Source organism: Melanostigma gelatinosum, assembly GCF_949748355.1.
Source record: "Melanostigma gelatinosum genome assembly, chromosome: 9".
NCBI lineage: Eukaryota > Metazoa > Chordata > Actinopteri > Perciformes > Zoarcidae > Melanostigma > Melanostigma gelatinosum.
The window spans coordinates 26,425,266-26,445,196 of NC_136642.1; the positions used below are offsets into that span (position 1 = coordinate 26,425,266).

Consider the following 19,931-nt stretch of genomic DNA (forward strand, 5'->3'; position numbering starts at 1 on the left):
CTACAAATAAAATGTAATTTTCTCTTCTGGTAAAAATCACTTCTCTATTTGGGGACTCGTCCGTGTTGGTGGAAACCCTCTAGTTTTGAGGCTACCTAAGCTTGTACTTAGTGTATTACGTGAAATCGTTGTGTAGCTCAAAGTGGTGGGCTCCTGTGGCTACCGCCATCACCATCTTGGCAGTGCCTTCTGACTCCCAGCTGGCATATAGATACCACTCTGGTTGCAAGCCAGCTTACACTGCAGTCTGGTTGCACCAGTTGGTACACAGTCTTGTGTTACTTAAGGTAAGTTAAACTGAAATTAAACAACAAACTTGAAATCAGTATTCATCCGTTTGTGAGAATACACTACAAAAGCTAAAAAATGCTTCAACTTGTATTTGGGAAGCAAGCAAATCAATCAATGAATCTGTTGTGGCAACGACGGCGCATGCAGATGTGGTGGCCGGTATCTCCCACAGACTTTGCTACATTCATGATAAAAATACACTCAGCAATATTGCTAAATAAAGTACGAGGATTGGATTAAGTGCAGCTGCCCTCGCAACCACGAAGCCAGACCGGCCGAACAAAAAGCCATGGGAAGCGTGATCGACCCAGGAAAAGGGGCAAGACAGCCGGGAAAAGGACGAAACTTCTTTCTTTCAATTTTCTCCCCGTTAACGGGGTTTTTGGGAGACTTTTTCCTGTTCCGATGTGAGGGTCCTGGGACAGAGGATGTCGCATGTGTACAGATTGTTGTCTGACGTTTCGCACTTCCACACACCACAGTGTAGCATCCTCACGATGGCGTCCGTGAGAAACGGCAAGCTCAAAATGTGGCAGCGGCAGCTAGTAGAGGCACTTCCTGTTGCAAACTCAGCTACCGCGGCAAGTTGTGCCACTGTTTGGCAGCCATGGCAACTACACCAGCAGACTAAACTGGGGCGAATGAACGGCTATGCTAACGAATTTCTGAGGTTTTCGCACTGGCTTCCTGTCCAACAAAGAATTTACTTTAAAATCCTGCTGTTGGTTTACAAAGCACTGAATGGTTTAGGGCCAAAACACATCTCTGATCTGCTGCTACCTTATGAACCATCCCGACCCCTCAGGTCGTCTGGGACCGGTCTACTTTCTGTTCCCAGAGTCAGAACTAAACATGGAGAAGCAGCGTTCAGTTTTTCTGCTCCACATATCTGGAACAAAGTCCCAGAAAGCTGCAGGTCTGCTGAGACCCTCAGCTCATTTAAATCAAAATTGAAGACCTTTCTGTTTGCTGCTGCCTTTAATTGAACCACATTCAATTCATATATTAATCAATTTCCTGCATTTCTGCATTTTACTACTGCATTTTATTTCTTACACTGTTTCTTTAATTGTTATTAAATCTCCTTTTCTTTTGCCTTGTGTTTTGATGCTTTTAATGGTTTTATGTGAAGCACTTTGAATTACCTTGTTGTTGAAATGTGCTATACAAATAAACTTGCCTTGCCTTGCCTAAGTCAATTCTACACAAGAAGAAAAAAGGTGATTTACAGGCGGCTCTCTTCATGTTCCATGTTTACGTTTGAGTATTTCAAACAGGTTGTAAATGATATCTTTAATTAAAGCAAGATTAAAGAAGTTGGGGTTGATTACATTTTTATAGAGCTTTATAGAACATTTTTATAGAGAAGAAATCGAGCCAGAGTCAGAGGAAGATGAGACGGAGGAGACCGAAAAGGAGGAAGGGATAGCACAGACAAATCGGGAGCACATCGGCCCATCGAGTCAAAGTGAAAAAAGAGGAAACGAGAGAGCATCAGACTGGGAAAAAAAAGAGGGAAAATTATGAAAAGTATCTGTGTCTGGGCTTCACTTGGATTGGCAACGCAGATTCCCCAAAGCCACAGTGCGTGGTGTGCAGTGAGGTTCTGGCTAACAGTCTGAAGCTCTTATTTACGTCGCCACCTGAACACCAAGCATGCCAGTGCAAGTCAAAAGCCCCTTACATTCTTTATATCGAAATTGGAGGAGTTACAAAACAGCCAAAAACAACTGGAGTCTCATTCATGTGTTGGTCTATAAATGACGCACTACGGGCTTCATATCTGGTTACAGAATAGCGAGAAAGGGGCTACCGCACACAATCGCCGAAGACGTGTGCTTGCCAGCTGCCAGAGAGATGGTGGAATGTATGATTGGGGAGAAAGAAGCAAAAAAGTTGGACATGATCCCGGTGTCCAACAACACTGTGTCGCTCCGCATCGATGCTTTGTCCGAAGACATCCTGGCTTCATTAGTCGGTCATTAATTGTAAATTAAATGTGATAATCTGCCTCTGAGCCTGTGCCCTCGCCATCCTGATTGCGCTTTAAAAGTGGCGCCTTGTGTCACTGAAAGTTATTGAAACTTTGTTGCAGTGTTTCAGGGCGTTTTCACACCTTCAGTTCGTTTGTTTTGTTCTGATTCAGGGATTAATATGATACAATGTTGCAGTTGCTCCTTTGTTCGGTTTGTGTTCACACTGCAACATTTAACAGCGGACTAAATCTTGTAAACAAACGCCACACGCGAGCAAACTGTGCTCTCATTGGTCCGATTTCTATGAGGCTATAAATAGGCTCTGTTGCTTCTTTTTTTTTTAAGGTGTGCAGGGTTGGGGGTGCGTGAACCCGGTCGGGATGTACAAGGGGGTGCGTGGCCTAAAACGTTTGGGAACCGCTGCCTTAGGTCATGGGGTAATGCTTAGCCTATGTAAAAATCCTCTTAGCCCGGTTACTCAAGCATTTCAAATGAAGTCTGATATATCTGTGGATACCCTTCAAACATTACATTTACGACGGCCTGTAGTCAGCTGTGTAGAGTGAGAATAAAAAGGGGGATAAAACTGTTCCCTGTGGTGCTCCAGTTTTAGTTAAGATGGTGTCAGACAGTTTGTTATCAAGCCTGACAAACTGTGGTCGAGAAAGTAGGTAATCCAAAACCCAAGCAATAGTTGTGTTGTGCAGTTTAAGGACGACACCCCCGAATTCGGGGGCTATCGGGCTCAGCCCTCCTGAAAAGATTGTTCGGAAAATTGATTTATTCTTCGGTAATATTGTGGATTTGTAAATAGTTTTTACCGGATTAAACAGCAACGTATGGGCAACACTATCATATAAGTCACTTCTTACACACTCCAAACACTACTAGACTACTAATATAAGCATCTAGAAATTCTAGAAAAGCTGTGCTCAGTCCTTCATTTTATCTTTTCCTTGTAGAGACAAGGAAAAGATTAAATGAAGGACTGAGCACAGCTGGTCGGCGCTGACCTTAAGGGTGCGTGGAAGGACACCGTCAGGGCCTGCTGCCTTGTTCACCTTAAGGCGCTTTAGCTGCTGTCGAACCTCCTCAACATTTAGCACAATAGCTGGTCTACAGTCCTCAGGACTACTCATTGCAAGAGAAGAGCGGATGCTCTCGTGAGATGCAGAGAAATCAAATTCATCAAACCTTGCAAAGAACTGGTTTGCCTCATTTACATTGATCCCAGCACCAGGGACGCTGGCAGAGCTGGTCCCATAACCAGTAATAGATTTCATGCCGTTCCAGAGGCCCCTTGTGTTACTGTTGGACATCTGTCCTTCAACCCTTTCCTTATATTTACGCTTACCTTGTTTGATGATTGCTTTTAATTCCTTTTGGGCAGTTTTAATCATGTCAGCAGCTTTAAATCATGTCATAGCAGCTTTAATCTCCCTTGTCACCCAAGGTTTATTATTTGGGAAAGTTTTTATTTGTTTACAGGGAATGATATTCTTGACACAGTAATTAATATAACTGGTGACTTTATCAGAGATGCTGTCCAGATCATTGTCATCCTGCAGAAACACAGTCCAGTCAGTGCACTCAAAGCACCCTCTGAACGGTTCACATGCATCCTCCGTCACACACCAACAGACTTGACCGTAACTGGCAGCTTCCAGATTAAAGGAGAGTAGCTGGGTGTCAATAATATCAGATTATGATCCGATTGTCCAAGAGGGGGAAGCATCTTTGAAATAAAATTGTCCTTAATGTTTGCATAAAACAAATCGAAGGTTTTGTATCACCCCTCGTAGGGCATGACACCATTTGTTGAAAAGAGGGTAGGGTGGCAGTTATTTCTTAATGACAATATGTTATTTATGGACAATGAGCCTCTGTTGAATGTTTACATTTCTAATAAATGGGAAAACAATTTATTCTTTACTATTATTAGTAATTATGTTTTCTCTGCTGTACTGAAAACATACCTAACCTTAACCACAAAACCGAGGTACACACCAAACCCTGAAGTTTATGTTCCGATCCACCTCTACATGTAACTCAATCTCATTCAAAGGTAAAAGACTACAGCAAATCTACACAAGATGCTCTGCAACGGTGACACCAGACGTCCCTCGTCTTTGCCATTATCAGTTCATATATTTTGAATCGGTTCATTTTTATATTAATTGATTAATTATTGACATCCCTAGCAGTGACACAGTTATTTTTTTTCATTCCAGTTTTGTTAATAAGTTGTGCAATGTGATGAACGCTTGTCAGCTCATTTTTGGGTGCTGGAGTTCAGTGCTTCACTCTGCCTTTTTCATACACATATGATATGATTTGTTTTTTACGTGCATGTGAAGGCCATGAAAACCAATGTCATGTCTGATTTGCTTTCTGTGTTGATGAATCGATCACAAGTCAAATAGGTTGACAATCACTGCTTTATAACGTCACCCCTGTCTGGCTTTAGAGGCTGGAGTGAAATCCAAAATGAAGGTTTGGTTACATTATGTGCAGACAAAGAGCAGAAAAAGACGGTGTTGAGGTTCCTCCGCCCAGTCATGGTGGTGACTTACATGTTTTTGTCGGTCAGGTCCTCAAAGTTGTATCCACGAATGCGTTGGTGGGTGTCGGATGCAAGGACGGTCCGGCCGTCACTCAGACACCACAGGCACTGCACCCGAACTCCTTCCCATGAGTCCAGCAGGTTTCCATCCATGTCCTGGGAGTCAGGAGGAAACATCATGCATTCAGGAACACCCTCAGCATCAGACTGCTTCAGGCTTCAGCCTTCCACAAACCTGCAAATGATAAACTCTCTGGGGATGCTAGACAACGCGAACAATTATTGTCAATTATTATCAATTTGTCTGACAATTGTTTCCTCAATCATTTGGGCTATAAAAAGTCAGAAAATAGTGAAACATCCCTCACAACTAAAGATGACAGTGACACACAACCTCTACAGTAGTGCTGCTCTACACATGACTGCTAAGTTACTCTTAGTTGCTTCATACAAAGGGTGAGGAACTTTGTATGTATTTGAAGTCAGAACTGGTTTAACTCAATAATCAAACTATTTTTAAATACCAGCCCAGATGAGACCCAGACCACACTGGTCTGCTACAGTGTTTAAAATATACACGAATAATCAGTACTTTCAATTACATACCCATGGTTCCTGTTGTGAACAATCAAGTTGCATTTACACGTTGACAACATCCTTACGAGGCAAACTGTTGGCCTCTGTACTTTACACCCCATCAGTGCACCTCTACAAATTTCTTTCCACATCAAAGTGTATGATGTAAATGCACTGTTAAAGATCTGTAAATGCTCAGAGCATCCTCTGCACTGTGCTGTGAAAGATACTCACACACTGGTAGAACTGGCCTCTCTGTCCGCCGGTGACAAAGCGTTTACCATCTGGATTCCAGGCCACGCTGGTCAGGCTGTCCTCATGAGACTGACTCATCTTCGTCCGTAACTCCCCCGTCTACACAACAGAACCAAGGAGAGAGTAAGATGACTGGAAAGATCTGACAACACGCTCAACACTACAACACACGATTGTTTCGTTTTTTGTTATGTGAACCTCAAACTGCCTGAAAACACAAGTACTGTTCTCCCATCAGATTTGAATGGGTTTTGAAAAAGACTAAATGCAATGAGAGAGCAGTATGCCTTCATTTATTCACAGGGTCTATGTGCTTTTAACATAAAAGTGACTGCAGCACCTTTGGTAAGGCACTGAGCCAAGTTTGTTTAAAGCTGCACTACTATGGAAGTTTTCATTGGACTACAATACTTGTAATCCACAGAAGACAATCCACAAATGTGTACCATGATCCACTATATGTCACGATCCATAAATATGTATTTTATTTATTTATTTATTTATTAAGTCATATCCACATAAATACATCTGCAAATTTGCCTAATTTACACATTTCAATTTTACATGAAAATAATGTAGATTTACACATTATATATATACATATAACGTGTAAATCTGTATTATTTTCAATATCACCATAAGGTGCCTTTGAGGCCTTCCCATTTCCAAAAGAAAAAGCTGAGAATTGCCATTGAACTTCATATTCATTGTTTTTATAAATGAACTGCAAGCAGATAATGTACATGCAAACAGCAAAATATGTCCATCCTGTCATGGACAAATTCAAAGTAGAGTAAATACATTGTAATTACATAGTGACTGTAACATTTACATTTTTAGAAAGCTATTTAGTCCCTTTCTCAATAATATATTTTAGTTAATGGGAAAAGTATTTGGATAATCATGAAATGATGGCATACTATTTGCTTATCTATAAAATCTGCAAGAGTTGCACTTTCTTTTCTAAATAAAATCTAACAACAAAGACATCTGGTCAAACTTTCAAACGATACTATTTGGCCCTCATTTGTTTATAAAGGAATCACACAAAAGGTTTTGCTAACTTGTGAAAATAATTTGTTATTTTCATAAAACATGAAAATGACAGGGTGAACAATGACATGACAGGGTGGACCTTGTGCATGGCAGGGTGGACACGTTGTGAAATGTCATTGAATGGCCTCATAAATGCAATAAATCTAAAGGAAATTATGTAAAAAGGTCCTTTTCCCATGTAGGGGGAAATTACCAGTTTGATCCACTCTACCTGCATGCGGCCACTGAATAAAGATGCCCAAAATGAGCCATTAATGTTTTCATCTACAGCTGTGGCAGACTTCCGTGCCCAGCTGTAGGGGAGAGATCTGTGGGAGTGGTTCAGGGGAACAGTGCCAGGTTTGCTTTTACCCATTTAGTCATCATATCCACATTACTGATAATTATTTATTAAAAACCTTATTGTGTTAATATTTTTGTGAAAGCACCAATGGTAAACCCTACACTATTGTTGCAATATGGATATCGAGGCATTTCGTCAAAGAAATATATTACATGTTTTCTGTATCGCTCAGCCCGAATCCTTTCTGCCTCAACGTAGTTATGAATGGCCTGTGGCCTGTTGCTGATTTATGTTCACCACAGAGCTGACAGCAGCTGTCATTCAATTAATAATGTTTTTGTTTCATTTGTTTGATTTTTCAAAAAATGGATCACAGTTCGGTCATATAGCTAATGACCAGCTGTGTGTGAGAGATGTTGTACCTGTACATTCCACAGCCACAGCTCAGAGCAGTCATCAGGACCACAGGCTATCAGGTAGGCATCATCAGGGCTCCATGCCAGGTAGGAAACACCATAAGCATGACCCTCCAGAGTCTTCATCAACTTCAGTTGCTGGGTTTCCTGTCGACCAACAGACAAACCAGTCAATAATCTGGTTATTTCAACTCTTACATTTCACCAATTGATCCTGCTCTGAAGTGATGATAAGTAAATGATTGATTACCGCGTCCACGTGCCACACAATGACTGTGGTGTCTTTGGACCCGGTTGCCAGTTTGGTGCCATTGTTTGAGAACTTGCAAAACCAGACTTCGTTGCAGTGTTCAGTGAGAATCTGCTGTGTGTAGCAGGGGAACTGTTTCCTACAGATTAGGAACACAGAGGCAGATGTCAAGCTTCATAATGCTACTCAAACAGAACAGAGTTCATGGTTAGATACGGATACAGATACATATAGATCGGTTTGCCTAATATCAAACATGACTGGCTATGATGTAGTTTGAATGATTACATATTTATCATCAATACTTCCCTCATTGGCAATGAGAAAAACCTGATTTGAACAGTGGTGGGCCACCAGGGCCAGCAAGGCCTTCTCTGCTGGAATCACAAAGTTACAGCTATTATATAATTTAATAATTCTTCTTAAATACACTACATGTATTATAATTTCTAAAAATATTTTCCCATCATCTTATTTTCTCATTGCACAGCTACTGTCTTCCTCAGTTGCTCTGCTTCCAGTGCAGCTTGTTTTAAGTAGAGCTTTTATCCAATCAGATCTCACCTCTGTGTCTCTAGGTAAGAAGAGAGACCTGAGGCCTGCAGACTCACAAGTGAATCCCTTTGCAGTTTAAGTGAATGGGGACAATATTGTTGATTGTCATAGTCTTCAACCAATCAGATCTTTAGTTTGACATGTTGGGCGTATTCTTTGACGTGTCAGCGCTGCTAGCTGGCCTACAAGTACGTGATTGGTCAGTGGGCTAGCGTGACGTGTTGGGCGGTGACAATCCCAAAATCTGCTGCCTCTGTGGAGCGGACATTTTCAGCCTCAAACGCATTTAAACATATTCAAGAAATACAACTGGGGAGGCTCGACTGTCTTCACTGGCGTCCATGAATGGAGAAGGACTTCTTACTGGAACTAAAACACACGGATGTACTGAACAACCGTTAGATTAAACTCTTTGTTAACTAAAGAAAGGAGGATGGACTTTGTCTTTAAATAGTGAACAGCAGCTCTGGTAAGTTAAATGCGTTTGTTTTTACATCTGCAGTAGCTTTAAGATGCTTGTTTATATATTATTATTTGTACAACTTGTTTTTATGAAGATGGATTTTTGTTTGGTTTAATATGTGATGGGAACTATTGTTACGTCCAATGTTGCTCTGGGGACATATTTAGCCTGTGTTACCAACTTTCTCGCTAAATCTGGCGACTTTCCAAACCCTCTTGGTGACTTTTTTTGTCAAAAGCTACTAGCGACAAATCTAGCGACTATTTCTGGTGTTGTCCAGAAGATTTGTCCGACTTTTCTGGTGTTTTGACTCTGACGTTAAAGCACGTACTGTTCTAAAGTTACTGTCATGACCGAGCAGCGGGTGCTATCGTGACCGAGCAGCGGGTGCTATCGCGACCGAGCAGCGGGTGCTATCGTGAACGAGCAGCGGGTGCTATCGCGAACGAGCAGCGGGTGCTATCGCGAACGAGCAGCGGGTGCTATCGCGACCGAGCAGCGGGTGCTATCGCGAACGAGCAGCGGGTGCTATCGCGACCGAGCAGCGGGTGCTATCGCGACCGAGCAGCGGGTGCTATCGCGACCGAGCAGCGGGTGCTACCGTGAACGAGCAGCGGGTGCTATCGTGACCGAGCAGCGGGTGCTATCGTGAGCCCCTCCGCCGCCCCAAAGCACTCACAGACGGGTACTCTCACAGAAGCTTCGTTTCAGCTGCAGGACAGCAGTGAAGGCCCAGGTATAAAATGCACGGCCCACATTTGAACTGATTCGAAAATAAAGGGTGTTGTAAGGTGTTTTCAAAGGACTGAATATTGTTTCCAACCAGACAGGAATATAATTCTATGGCCCATACTGCATAAAGTAGTAGTGTCTCACAGACAATCAAACATTAAAACTGGATTTTTCAAACAGCCTGGTATGTGTAGGTACATACCGGCTGCAGGCATGGTCCAGCAGCAGAGACACAGAGTCCAGTCCACTGTCCAGCTTGGTGTTGTGGTAGAGGCAGCGCTCCCTCTGCAGCTCAACCGCCTGTTTCAGTAGAGTCTGCAGGCGGCGAGGAGGCAGCATCACTGACGGAGGCAGGTATGCTGTATGCACACAGAGAAAGATTCAAATGAGTTCTGAACATATAGTGACCAGCTACAGTATAATACATCACAGCATTGGAATCAACCAGAAAGATTTAGCACACATTGAGCATCTTTCGTACTTATTTAAGGTGGGCTTCTGCCTCTCCAGGCTGAACGCAGGTGAACATGCATGGGGGTCACTCAGAGACGATTGTGTGGTTGTTTATTTATACTACTGTAGTTATAGTACGTTTCTGATCTCCTCTGCATCCTAGAGCTACCCATAACACCGTAACTCTGTGTACATCACAGAGATGTTTATGTGTATGTTCGGAAAAGCAGAATTCTGCAAAGAACAGATTCTTTTTTTCGCTTTTGTTTCATACAATTTAGTAAAAGAAGAATGATTTAAGTTTTGTAAATGACCACATGATGTTTTAATATTGCCTTAATATTTAATTATGGCCAATATGAACATACTGCTAGATACTCTGCACAGGTTGAGGTAAGGCTTGTAGGGAACAGCTGCTAGATTGCAGAATAGCCAGGACACATACTACAGATGATAACTACCCACTGCTGTTAATGTGGCTGCTACTGCTGTACATAGAAATGACAGTACAAAGTGTTCACTATGTAGAGAAGAATAAATCGCACTGCACTCACTCTGCAGCTTGTCCAGCAGCTTAGTTCGGGATGCCGTGCCTTTGCCTTCCCACTCTGCTTTGGCTCGCAGGTCCTCTGCATGACTGCACATCAGGTACCTTCACAATACGTGATGACATTTTCTCAGTTGTGTTCAGACAAATCCCAACTCATATGATCAAGGCTCCTCCTTCACAATTACTACATGAGAAACAAGCAGGAAAATGCCATTGATTTTCAATACTAGACTAACACCAGCGTCACTTTGTTTTCGTATTTATTGTTGCAATTACTGCCTATGACAAGAATAAAGCCATCCGTGTCTCTTACAAGTATATATTTGGCCTAGGTCAGTTTGGTCCAGAGTTCCATATCTCAGCAACTCGTCTTGTTTTGAGCATGTACCACATGCTATTCGCTGTGGACGCTCATGGTCCCCAGAGGATGCAGTCTTGTTTTCATTGTTGATGGTGACTAAGATATTTCCTCAAGCTCCACCCTCAGGTCAAATTTTCAACTAAGGCTGACACCCTCGGGTCTGTTGGTCCAATGGTTGGACGATACGTTTGTCTGACCAAATTCACATTGGTTGTACCATCGCTGGTCTAGCAGGGACATGTGGGTGAGACAGTGTTCATTAATGAAGGGTTACTTGTTTTGCTGCTATTCAAGAATAAAGATCACAGTTTGGAACAATTTCTCTGTTTATTTAGTCTGTATCTGCCCACTACTGCAAACATTGGGAAAAGAGAGCGCATGGACAGCTCTATCTGGAGCTGCTCTCAGTAGGAGGAGCTCTGAGGACCACTGAGGAGAGTAATACATGTACGTTGATGGAAAGAGATGAACCCCGTCTGTGTGGATTGGCTTCTAGTGTGCTAGTGTTTTTGTGTTCTGTGATGGTCTTGTTGTTTTAGAGGATCTACATCCTTTCAAAAATGGAATTCTGTCACAAAGGTTGTTTGCAGCTTCAGTACTCAACCACAGTTCCGGGGGATTTCACACATTCTACTGCAACATGGAAAAAGTCAAATTTAAACATGACGACAATGAGCAACATTTCACGTTGTAATTGTTGTTGTATTCTCTGTGTAAATGAAAACTCCGCTTCCATACACAGTCCAGACAGCTTCCCTGTCTGCTGGTGAACTGACCCGCTCAGAATGTGGATACGCTCTGTGTTGTACTTGAGAGGGGTGAGTTCCGCTCTGAGGACCTGCAGGGCCTCCAGGACCTTTCCATCCTCCAGATACTCCAGATACTTCTGCTGCAGCAACAGGAACTTCATCCGCTACAGGAGGACAAGGCCCAAATAACAAAATATTAGTCATCCAAACTGTGTGTTCTGCAACATTTACTCTTGACATTTTGGCCTGGACCCAAACATTCAGCTATTTGGATGTTGGTGCATAGGATAGGTCTTGTTTTCAATTTTGGGTTTTAGATATTAGTTTGAGTTTTCTTCAACAAACACAAACATGCATGAAAAACACCAAACAATTTGGAAAATGTTTTTATTCATTAACAAAATCAATACAAATATCAATACGGTCAAATGAAATAATCCTCAAAGAGTTGCTAAACACCTAAACCTCTTTGGCTAAACACCTAAACCTCTTTGTTCTGCTGAAAACCAACATATATGGGAATTAGTCGATGTTTAGTTGATGGATTCACTGTCACGGTTGGGCTTTGCCTTGTGTGTGTGTGTCTCTCCTGATCGTGCTCATTCTCTTCACCTGTGCCCAATCACCTGCCCATGGCTTTTCCCTCTGGCAACCCCACTCATTTCAACTCACCTGCCTGCAATCTTCTCATCACCCCACACACATTTATACTCCTCTGCTTGCCCTGTTCCGGTTGTCGGATTGTCATTTGTTCTTCCCCCGGGGTGCTTCATGTTTCGGCCTTGTCCCTCCCGGTGGGCTCATCTTGTCTCCAGTGGTCATCCCTCGTGTTTACCGTGTTCCTGTTGACTGCTTGGTGCCCAGTAAAGAACCTTGCATTTTACTTCACCTTGTTTCCTGTGTCTGTACCAGAGTCTCTGCTCTACACCGAAACGCTCACAGAAAACTGTGAACCCTCACGTTCACGTCCAAATCTTAACATTTTAGTGCAAAGTATTTGAATTCTTTATATTGTGTTATGAATCACGTAGTGCTCCCTCTCACCCTGCGGAGGGAGGGAATCCCTTGTTCCTGCCCGACTGCTAACCTGGCAGACTGTCCTCAGTGCGCGTTCTGTGGCAATGGCAGCAAAACTAGGTCTGTCTTGAAAGAAGGACCCTGTCTCATTCATCATGCTTTGTGAGTGTGACTTCACCATTCATATCTATACAACCAATGTGTTTATGATTACGTTTGTTACTGTGATAGCTCTATATGGCCTTCATAAGTAAACAAGATCAGAGAGAAGATTGTCTCTCTCTATATACTTATTCTGAATGCAAAACTGAAATCCTGTGATGATCCGATATGACCACTAGTCGGCGCTGTTTAGGGGGCTTGATGTGATGGGGATAGTGTGACGGCAGAAGAAGAGTAGCGAGAGAGTGATTTGACTTTGTGCGGTTCCGTGGAAGCTTGACTAAAGTTATGAGAAAAACCCAAAGTGTTGGACTGATTAATTCCTTTATCATACACCCACGACGCTTACACTGGTGGCAGCGGTGGGATGTGTCCTCTCGTGGAATATCGTCCATTGGGATTCTGCTCAACTTTGTGAGTAGCTAAATGCTAACGGCAGCCACGCTACCCGCTAGCTTAGTTTAGCTTGAAATACAGTAAGCCAGCTCGTCATTACCACCTCCTTTGAATTTTTCCCCCCGCTTGTTAGCTTCAAGTGAGTTTATAAACTGTCGCGGTCATCTAATTCCGTCTGAAAGCTAAAGAAAAGAGAGAAAACTAGTCATGTCTGATGATGAATCATTCCCCGCGGGTGAGCCAGCACGAGCACAAGTGTAGCTCCAACGCAAGTTTTGCCGCCGACCAGCAGAGCATCGGGAGCACCACGAGGCATTCCTTTATTTCATTCCATTTCACAACGATGGCCTGGAGTCTTTTCAACTGTGGGCTCGCCGCTACGAGGTAATTCAAGAGGCCCGTTACAAGGACAGTGGTGTGGATTTGAGTACAGCGGTAGCAGCTGAGCTACCCACTAGACCAGTGATTCTCAAAAAAAAAGAAATCCTGTGCTTTTATTTTGAAGGGGATTCTTTAGTCAGCAGAGTGCAGTCTATTCACACTCCTTAACAATATTTGCCATTAATGCCTTGTAATGCTAATATCAGCAGGGGATCAACTGAAAACTATACCTCCGTCAAATGACACTAAGTAGGCGAATTGACGACATGTCGGATGACCTAAAACAGACCACAGCTCGAATTTAGGCAAGTGGTCATTTTGCATTTCAAATGGACGAATCTACAGACATAAAGCAGTTTTACTTGTTTACATGAAACGTGTGGGACGGGGACTGGCAGGAACAATTTCTCTGCACAAGAGAGCTCCCTACACTACGACTGCAGAGGACATTTTCAGCTCAGGTTCAAACTGAACCATCTTTCCATTAAATACATTTGAGAAGTTGAACATTGTCCTCGATTTGGTTCCCGGCTTGTCATTAAGGAGTGATGGTGGGTCCCGCAGCCAGACCAGTTGAGAACCACGGATCTAGATCACCTTGTACAGTTCAATCTTAGTGACAGATAATACTGGACGAATAGGACTCGGAAGTTGGCAGAAGGGCAGACAGGCGTACAGACAGCATTGTCACAGCAGAACATGCGCCATCATCAGCCTTTGCTTTTTGGCTTGGACTTGTATAGCATAGCATCTTTCTAGTCTTCAGACCACTCAAAGCGCTTCACATCCATTCATACACTGATGACAGGGGCTACCATGCAAGGTGCCACCTGCCCATCAGTACTGTCTAACCATTCACACTGCAGGAACAGCCTGCAGGAGTAGTTTGGGGTTAAGTGTCTTTCCCAAGGACGCATCGACATGGACTAGCAGAGCCGGGGGATCAACTTGCCGATCCTCTGATTGAAGGACAACCCGCTCTACCACTGAGCCACAGTCGCCCCACTCGTGTATGAAGTCTCTGAGATGATTGGCCAATCACAAACCAAACAGGTTATGCTCTGACTTTAGGATGAAAATCCTGGGCATTGGGTAAAAATGGTGTTATGGTGAACTAAGACTTTGGAAAAAGGATATTTTGAAATAAAAACTAGTGCTGTAAACTGTGTTGGTGAATGTATTGGATGACTTAATTTATTGATATTGTAAGCGACGTGAGTGTATGATAAGAAATAAATCGGTCCAACACATTCTGGGTTCTCCTCATAACTTTAGTGACATCTCAACCAGAAAAGCCCAAAACCAACTTCTCCTCCCTCCTCACTTAACCCTATCACCTCCAGCCGGGTGAACAGCGGCCACTAGTGCTCATATTTGCTATCAGATCATCAACTAACTAGATACTGTACTGTAGATTCTAAATGTGTAAACAAGATGATACAGCAATTCAATATCATACTAAACTAACTCCATGAGTCATTTAGCAGACGCTTTCATCCAAAGCGACTTACAATAAGTGTATTCAACATAGGTGTTCAAGAGAACTACTAGTCACCAGAAGTCATAAGTGCATCTCCTCGTTTACACAAGCGTCTAAGAGCATAAACCAGAGCGAAAGTGCAGAGACAAATGAATATGAATGAAGTGCTAAGTGGAAGGCTCGGGGTAGTACTTCTTGAAGAGGTGAGTTTTCAGCCTGATGAAAGATGGGCAGCGACTCTGCTGTCCTGACATCAGTGGGGAGTTCATTCCACCACTGTGGTGCCAGGACAGAAAACAGCCGTGACCGGGTCGATTGGCCACAAGGACCTCTGAGCGACGGGGCAACCAATCGCCCCGAGGTAGCAGAGCGAAGTGGTCGGGTGGGGGTGTAGGGCTTGACCATGGCCTGGAGATAGGAAAGAGCTGTTCCTTTCACTGCCCTGTAGGCTAGCACCAGAGTCTTAAACTGGATGCGAGCTCTTACAGGGAGTCAGTGTAGAGAACGGAGAAGGGAAGTTGTGTGGGAGAACTTGTGTTTGCACATGCACAATTATGTTTAAACCTGTGTTTATGTAATTATGTTTACGTCACACAATTTCACATCCCCCCCACCAAAAGAAGTATCCTCACTTCAAAATAGCTGAATTTATAACCGAAGGTACCCTTACCAACTTACGCTTAACACCAATATAAACAGGTAATAAAAAAGGAGCAACAGTAAAGAGTATAAAGAAAGTCGAAAAGCATACACTTTTTTTTTGTCTGTCCATAACAGTCTTTCTCCGTCTAGATGCTTGTTAATCCACCAGCAAGAACAAGCAAAAGTTCATCCAACAGTTCCATAACGTACTGGGGGACGCATACAGAGGCCAGACTTGGTCGTTACTCCTTCAAAAAGGCAGCACAACCGGAAACAGTTCACTGGAAGAATCTGTGGCAGTATTGTCTCCCACATGTGTTATGGTAGTGGCAGCTCCTTAATATTAGTCTGAGTCCTATCTGGAGGCACAGTGGCTGGCCTGGTCTCGAGCCAGAGAGTACAGTAAGCAATAAGGGACCTGGGCTGTTTGCTGCTGCAGCCCCTCCTGAAGGTGAGGGCGGATCCAACAGTTCATAGGCCACTCCAATGTCACCACTGCCAGAGCCTAACATTTGCAGCACTTTGAAAGGGCCAGACCACTTTGGTGAAAGCTTTTGTCAACAAGGGCAGGAAGGTCAAAGCACACCAAGTCACCTGGCTCATAGGCTGTGTTTCAACCGACAATCATAGTAGTGCTTTTATGTGAGGACAATAGCATCTGACTTGTGCCCCTTGCAGTGTCTTCTGAGAGTGAATGTCCATGTAATGTTTTTAAAAGCCTCCTTCTGATCTAAGATCTAAGATGGCGCCGCGGATGGCTACCTCGGTGTGTTGGTGCTCATTGCGTTGTGTTTTTGTTGTAAATACTGTTTTATGCTGCGATACCCGGAGCTCTTTCACCAGAGACAAGCTCATAAACATCAGGGGAACAACTCCAGCAGACTTACTTCCAACTTTTTTGTTAACTTCTGTGGAATTACTGGACAGTCTCGTCAAAGGTGCTCTCACCTTAACTCATGCAGTGAAATGCCGTAGGAGAGGGAAACATGCCGGCGCGCTTGTGCGTCTCCGCACACATGGATTTTGCACACCGCTGCTGGGCATATTTCTCTCCAACGTCCGCTCACTGTGCAACAAACTGGACGAACTTCAGCTACTGGTGGGGAGAGACAGATACGTTTCTTCATCCTCCGTTTTGTGTTTTACTGAGACCTGGCTCTGTGGATCGATACCAGACTCCGCGTTCCAGCTGGCTGGCTTCCAGCTGTTCAGAGCGGACCGCGACACGGAGCTCTCCGGTAAATCGAAGGATGGAGGAATCTGTTTCTACTCCAACAGCGGCTGGTGCAACGATGTGACAGTGATTCTACAGCACTGTTTTCCTTATCTGGGATCTTTCATCATAAACTGCAAACCCTTTTACTCCCCCCGTGAGTTCGCTTCATTCATTCTAGGCTGTCTACATACCGCCGCAGGGCAACGTACAAGAGGCACAGCGGACACTCGTCGAACAGATACGGTGTGTGGAGTGGACCTACCCGGACTCTTTAGTGATTGTCCTTGGTGACTTTAACAAAGGAAACCTCAGCCATGAACTCCCTAAATACAGACAGTTCATTAAATGCTCAACCAGAGAGGAGAACATTCTAGATCACTGCTACACAACAATCAGCGGGGCCTATCACGCCGTCCCTCGTGCTGCACTGGGACACTCTGACCACGTCATGGTCCATCTGATTCCTGCATACAGGCAGAAACTCAAGCTCTGTAAACCTGTAGTAAGGACATTCAAGAAGTGGACCAGTGAAGCTCTGGAGGATCTTCGGGCGTGCTCGGACTGTACAGACTGGGATGTCTTCAGGACTGCTACCAACAGTCTGGATGAGTATACAGAGGCTGTAACTTCATATATCAGCTTCTGTGAGGACAGCTGTGTTCCAACAAGCACCAGGGTGAGTTACAACAATGACAAACCCTGGTTTAGAGCAAAACTCAGAAAGATCAGGCATTTAGGAGTGGGGACAAATACTTGTACAAAGAGGCAAAATACACATTTAGCAAGGCGGTGAGGAACGCTAAATGTCTGTACTCTGAGAAACTGCAACACTAGCTCTCAGCAAGTTACTCTGCTTCTGTCTGGAGAGACCTCAGACAGATCACCAACTACAAGCCAAAAACCCCCCACTCCATGAATGACCTCCGCCTGGCAAACGAGCTGAATGAGTTCTACTGTAGATTTGAAAGACAATGGGACAGTCCTGACTCCATCCCCCATAGCTCCATCAAACAGCCCCAGAACACCAGGTCCGCCTCCCCCAGCCCAGCAGGGGCCCATGTCTCTGTATCACCCATCCCAGTGTCCCCCCACCCAGTGACGACTCTCTATTCTGGAGAGTGACGTCAACAGGCTTTTTAAAAAACAGAACCCCCGCAAAGCAGCCGGCCCGGACTCTGTCTCCCCCTCCACCCTTGAAGCATTGTGCTGATCAGCTGTCTCAGGTGTTCACAGACATCTTTAACACCTCCCTGGAGACATGCCATGTACCAGCCTGCTTCAAGGCCTCCACCATTATCCCCGTCCCCAAAAACCCAAGGATCACAGGACTCAATGACTACAGGCCCGTCGCCCTGACCTCTGTGGTCATGAAGTCCTTTGAACGCCTATTCCTATGCCACATAAAACCCTCACTGACCCACTCCTGGACCCCCTGCAGTTTGCCTACAGAGCCAACAGGTCTGTAGATGACGCAGTAAACATGGCCCTTCACTTCATCCTCCAGCATCTGGACTCCCCAGGAACCTACGCCAGGATCCTGTTTGTGGACTTCAGCTCTGTCTTCAACACTATCATCCCGTCTCTGCTGCATGATAAGCTCTCCCAGCTGCACGTGCCCGACTCCACCTGCAAGTAGATCACAGACTTCCTGTCTGACAGGAAGCAGCACATGAAGCTAGGAAAACACATCTCAGCCTCTCGGACCATCAGGACCGGCTCCCCCCAAGGCTGCGTTCTTTCCCCTCTTGTCTTCTCCCTGTACACCAACAGCTGCACCTCCAGTCACCAGTCTGTCAAGCTCCTGAAGTTCGCAGATGACACCACCCTCATTGGAGTCATCTCTGGTGGGGATGAGTCCGCCTACAGATGGGAGACTGACCATCTGGTGACCTGGTGCGGTCTGAACAACTTGGAGCTCAACGCTCGAAAGACAGTGGAGATGGTTGTGGATTTCAGGAAGAACGCAGCCCCACCTGCCCCTATCACCCTGTGTGACTCCCCTGTCAATGCTGTGGAGTCCTTCTGCTTCCTGGGCTCCATCATAACCCAGGACCTCAAGTGGGAGGTGAACATCAGCTCCATCACTAAAAAGGCTCAGCAGAGGATGTACTTCCTGAGGCAGCTGAAGAAATTCAACCTCCCAAAGACAATGATGGTGCACTTCTACAGAGCCATCATTGAGTCCATCCTCTGCTCCTCCATCGCGGTCTGGTACGCTGCAGCCACCGCCAAGGGCAGGCTGCAGCGCATCATTCGCTCTGCCGAGAGGATGATTGGCTGCAATCTGCCGTCCCTCCAGGACTTGTACGCTTCAAGGACCCTGAAGCGAGCAAGAAGGATTGTAGCCGAGCCCTCTCACCCTGGACAAAAACTGTTTGTGCCCCTTCCATCTGGTAGGAGGCTAAGGTCCATCAGGACCAAGACCTCACAACACGAACAGTTTCTTCCTGTCCGCAGTCGGGCCAATTAACAGAGCCCGGGTCCCCCACTGACTCTGTCATCCCCAGGACAATTTCCTTCCCTCCCTGCACATCCCTTCATATTTAAATACACTTGTCACTTTTACATTACACTTGTTTACAGTCCTGTTATCCGTTTGTCGTGCACTTTATTTTATATTCTATTGTACATTTTGAATATGTTTCTATTTCTTGCACTGTTGATTGTTGTTTATTGTTCAATGTTATTGTCTAATGTTATGCACCACCTGCCATGATAAATTCCTTGTATGTTACATACATTGGCAATAAACGGTTCTGATATCTGATGAACTACTGGGTACTACAGTCTGTAAAACAGGGTCACCTGGTGGAGGTCTGACCTTGTGACATAAGGGACCATCAACAAGGCGGAGTCTCTCCAGTACTGTCTCATGTCAGGTGAGACTGCTTTAATGTTCGAAAATGGCGGCCTACTGTCAGTCAACACCCAGTTCAGGATTATTTGCAACACAGGATCAGCTTTTTGAGCTTGGATGAGGAACGGTCTGTTCAGATTCATGAGTGAATTGTCCATAGTTACCACTGCAGTATCAGGCGAAGCAGACTGCACGTGTGATGTTATGTCTTCAGCAGGTGAGGCAGTGACTCTGCTGTGTCTGTTTGCGTG

General features: G+C 44.5%; 1 protein-coding gene across 2 annotated transcripts in view; it reads right to left on the reverse strand.

Annotated features, from left to right (window-relative positions):
• Positions 1 to 19,931, reverse strand: part of wdr26a (WD repeat domain 26a) — a 38,738-nt gene that overhangs the window by 6,389 nt on the left and 12,418 nt on the right. For both annotated transcript variants that reach the window (XM_079275574.1, XM_079275575.1), the window contains exons 4-10: positions 11,557 to 11,693; positions 10,424 to 10,521; positions 9,619 to 9,775; positions 7,667 to 7,805; positions 7,423 to 7,563; positions 5,641 to 5,760; positions 4,841 to 4,986 (exon numbers count right to left, since the gene is read on the reverse strand). In XM_079275574.1, the coding sequence (XP_079131700.1) occupies positions 4,841 to 4,986; positions 5,641 to 5,760; positions 7,423 to 7,563; positions 7,667 to 7,805; positions 9,619 to 9,775; positions 10,424 to 10,521; positions 11,557 to 11,693 (938 nt within the window). The remainder of the gene's footprint in view (positions 1 to 4,840; positions 4,987 to 5,640; positions 5,761 to 7,422; positions 7,564 to 7,666; positions 7,806 to 9,618; positions 9,776 to 10,423; positions 10,522 to 11,556; positions 11,694 to 19,931) is intronic.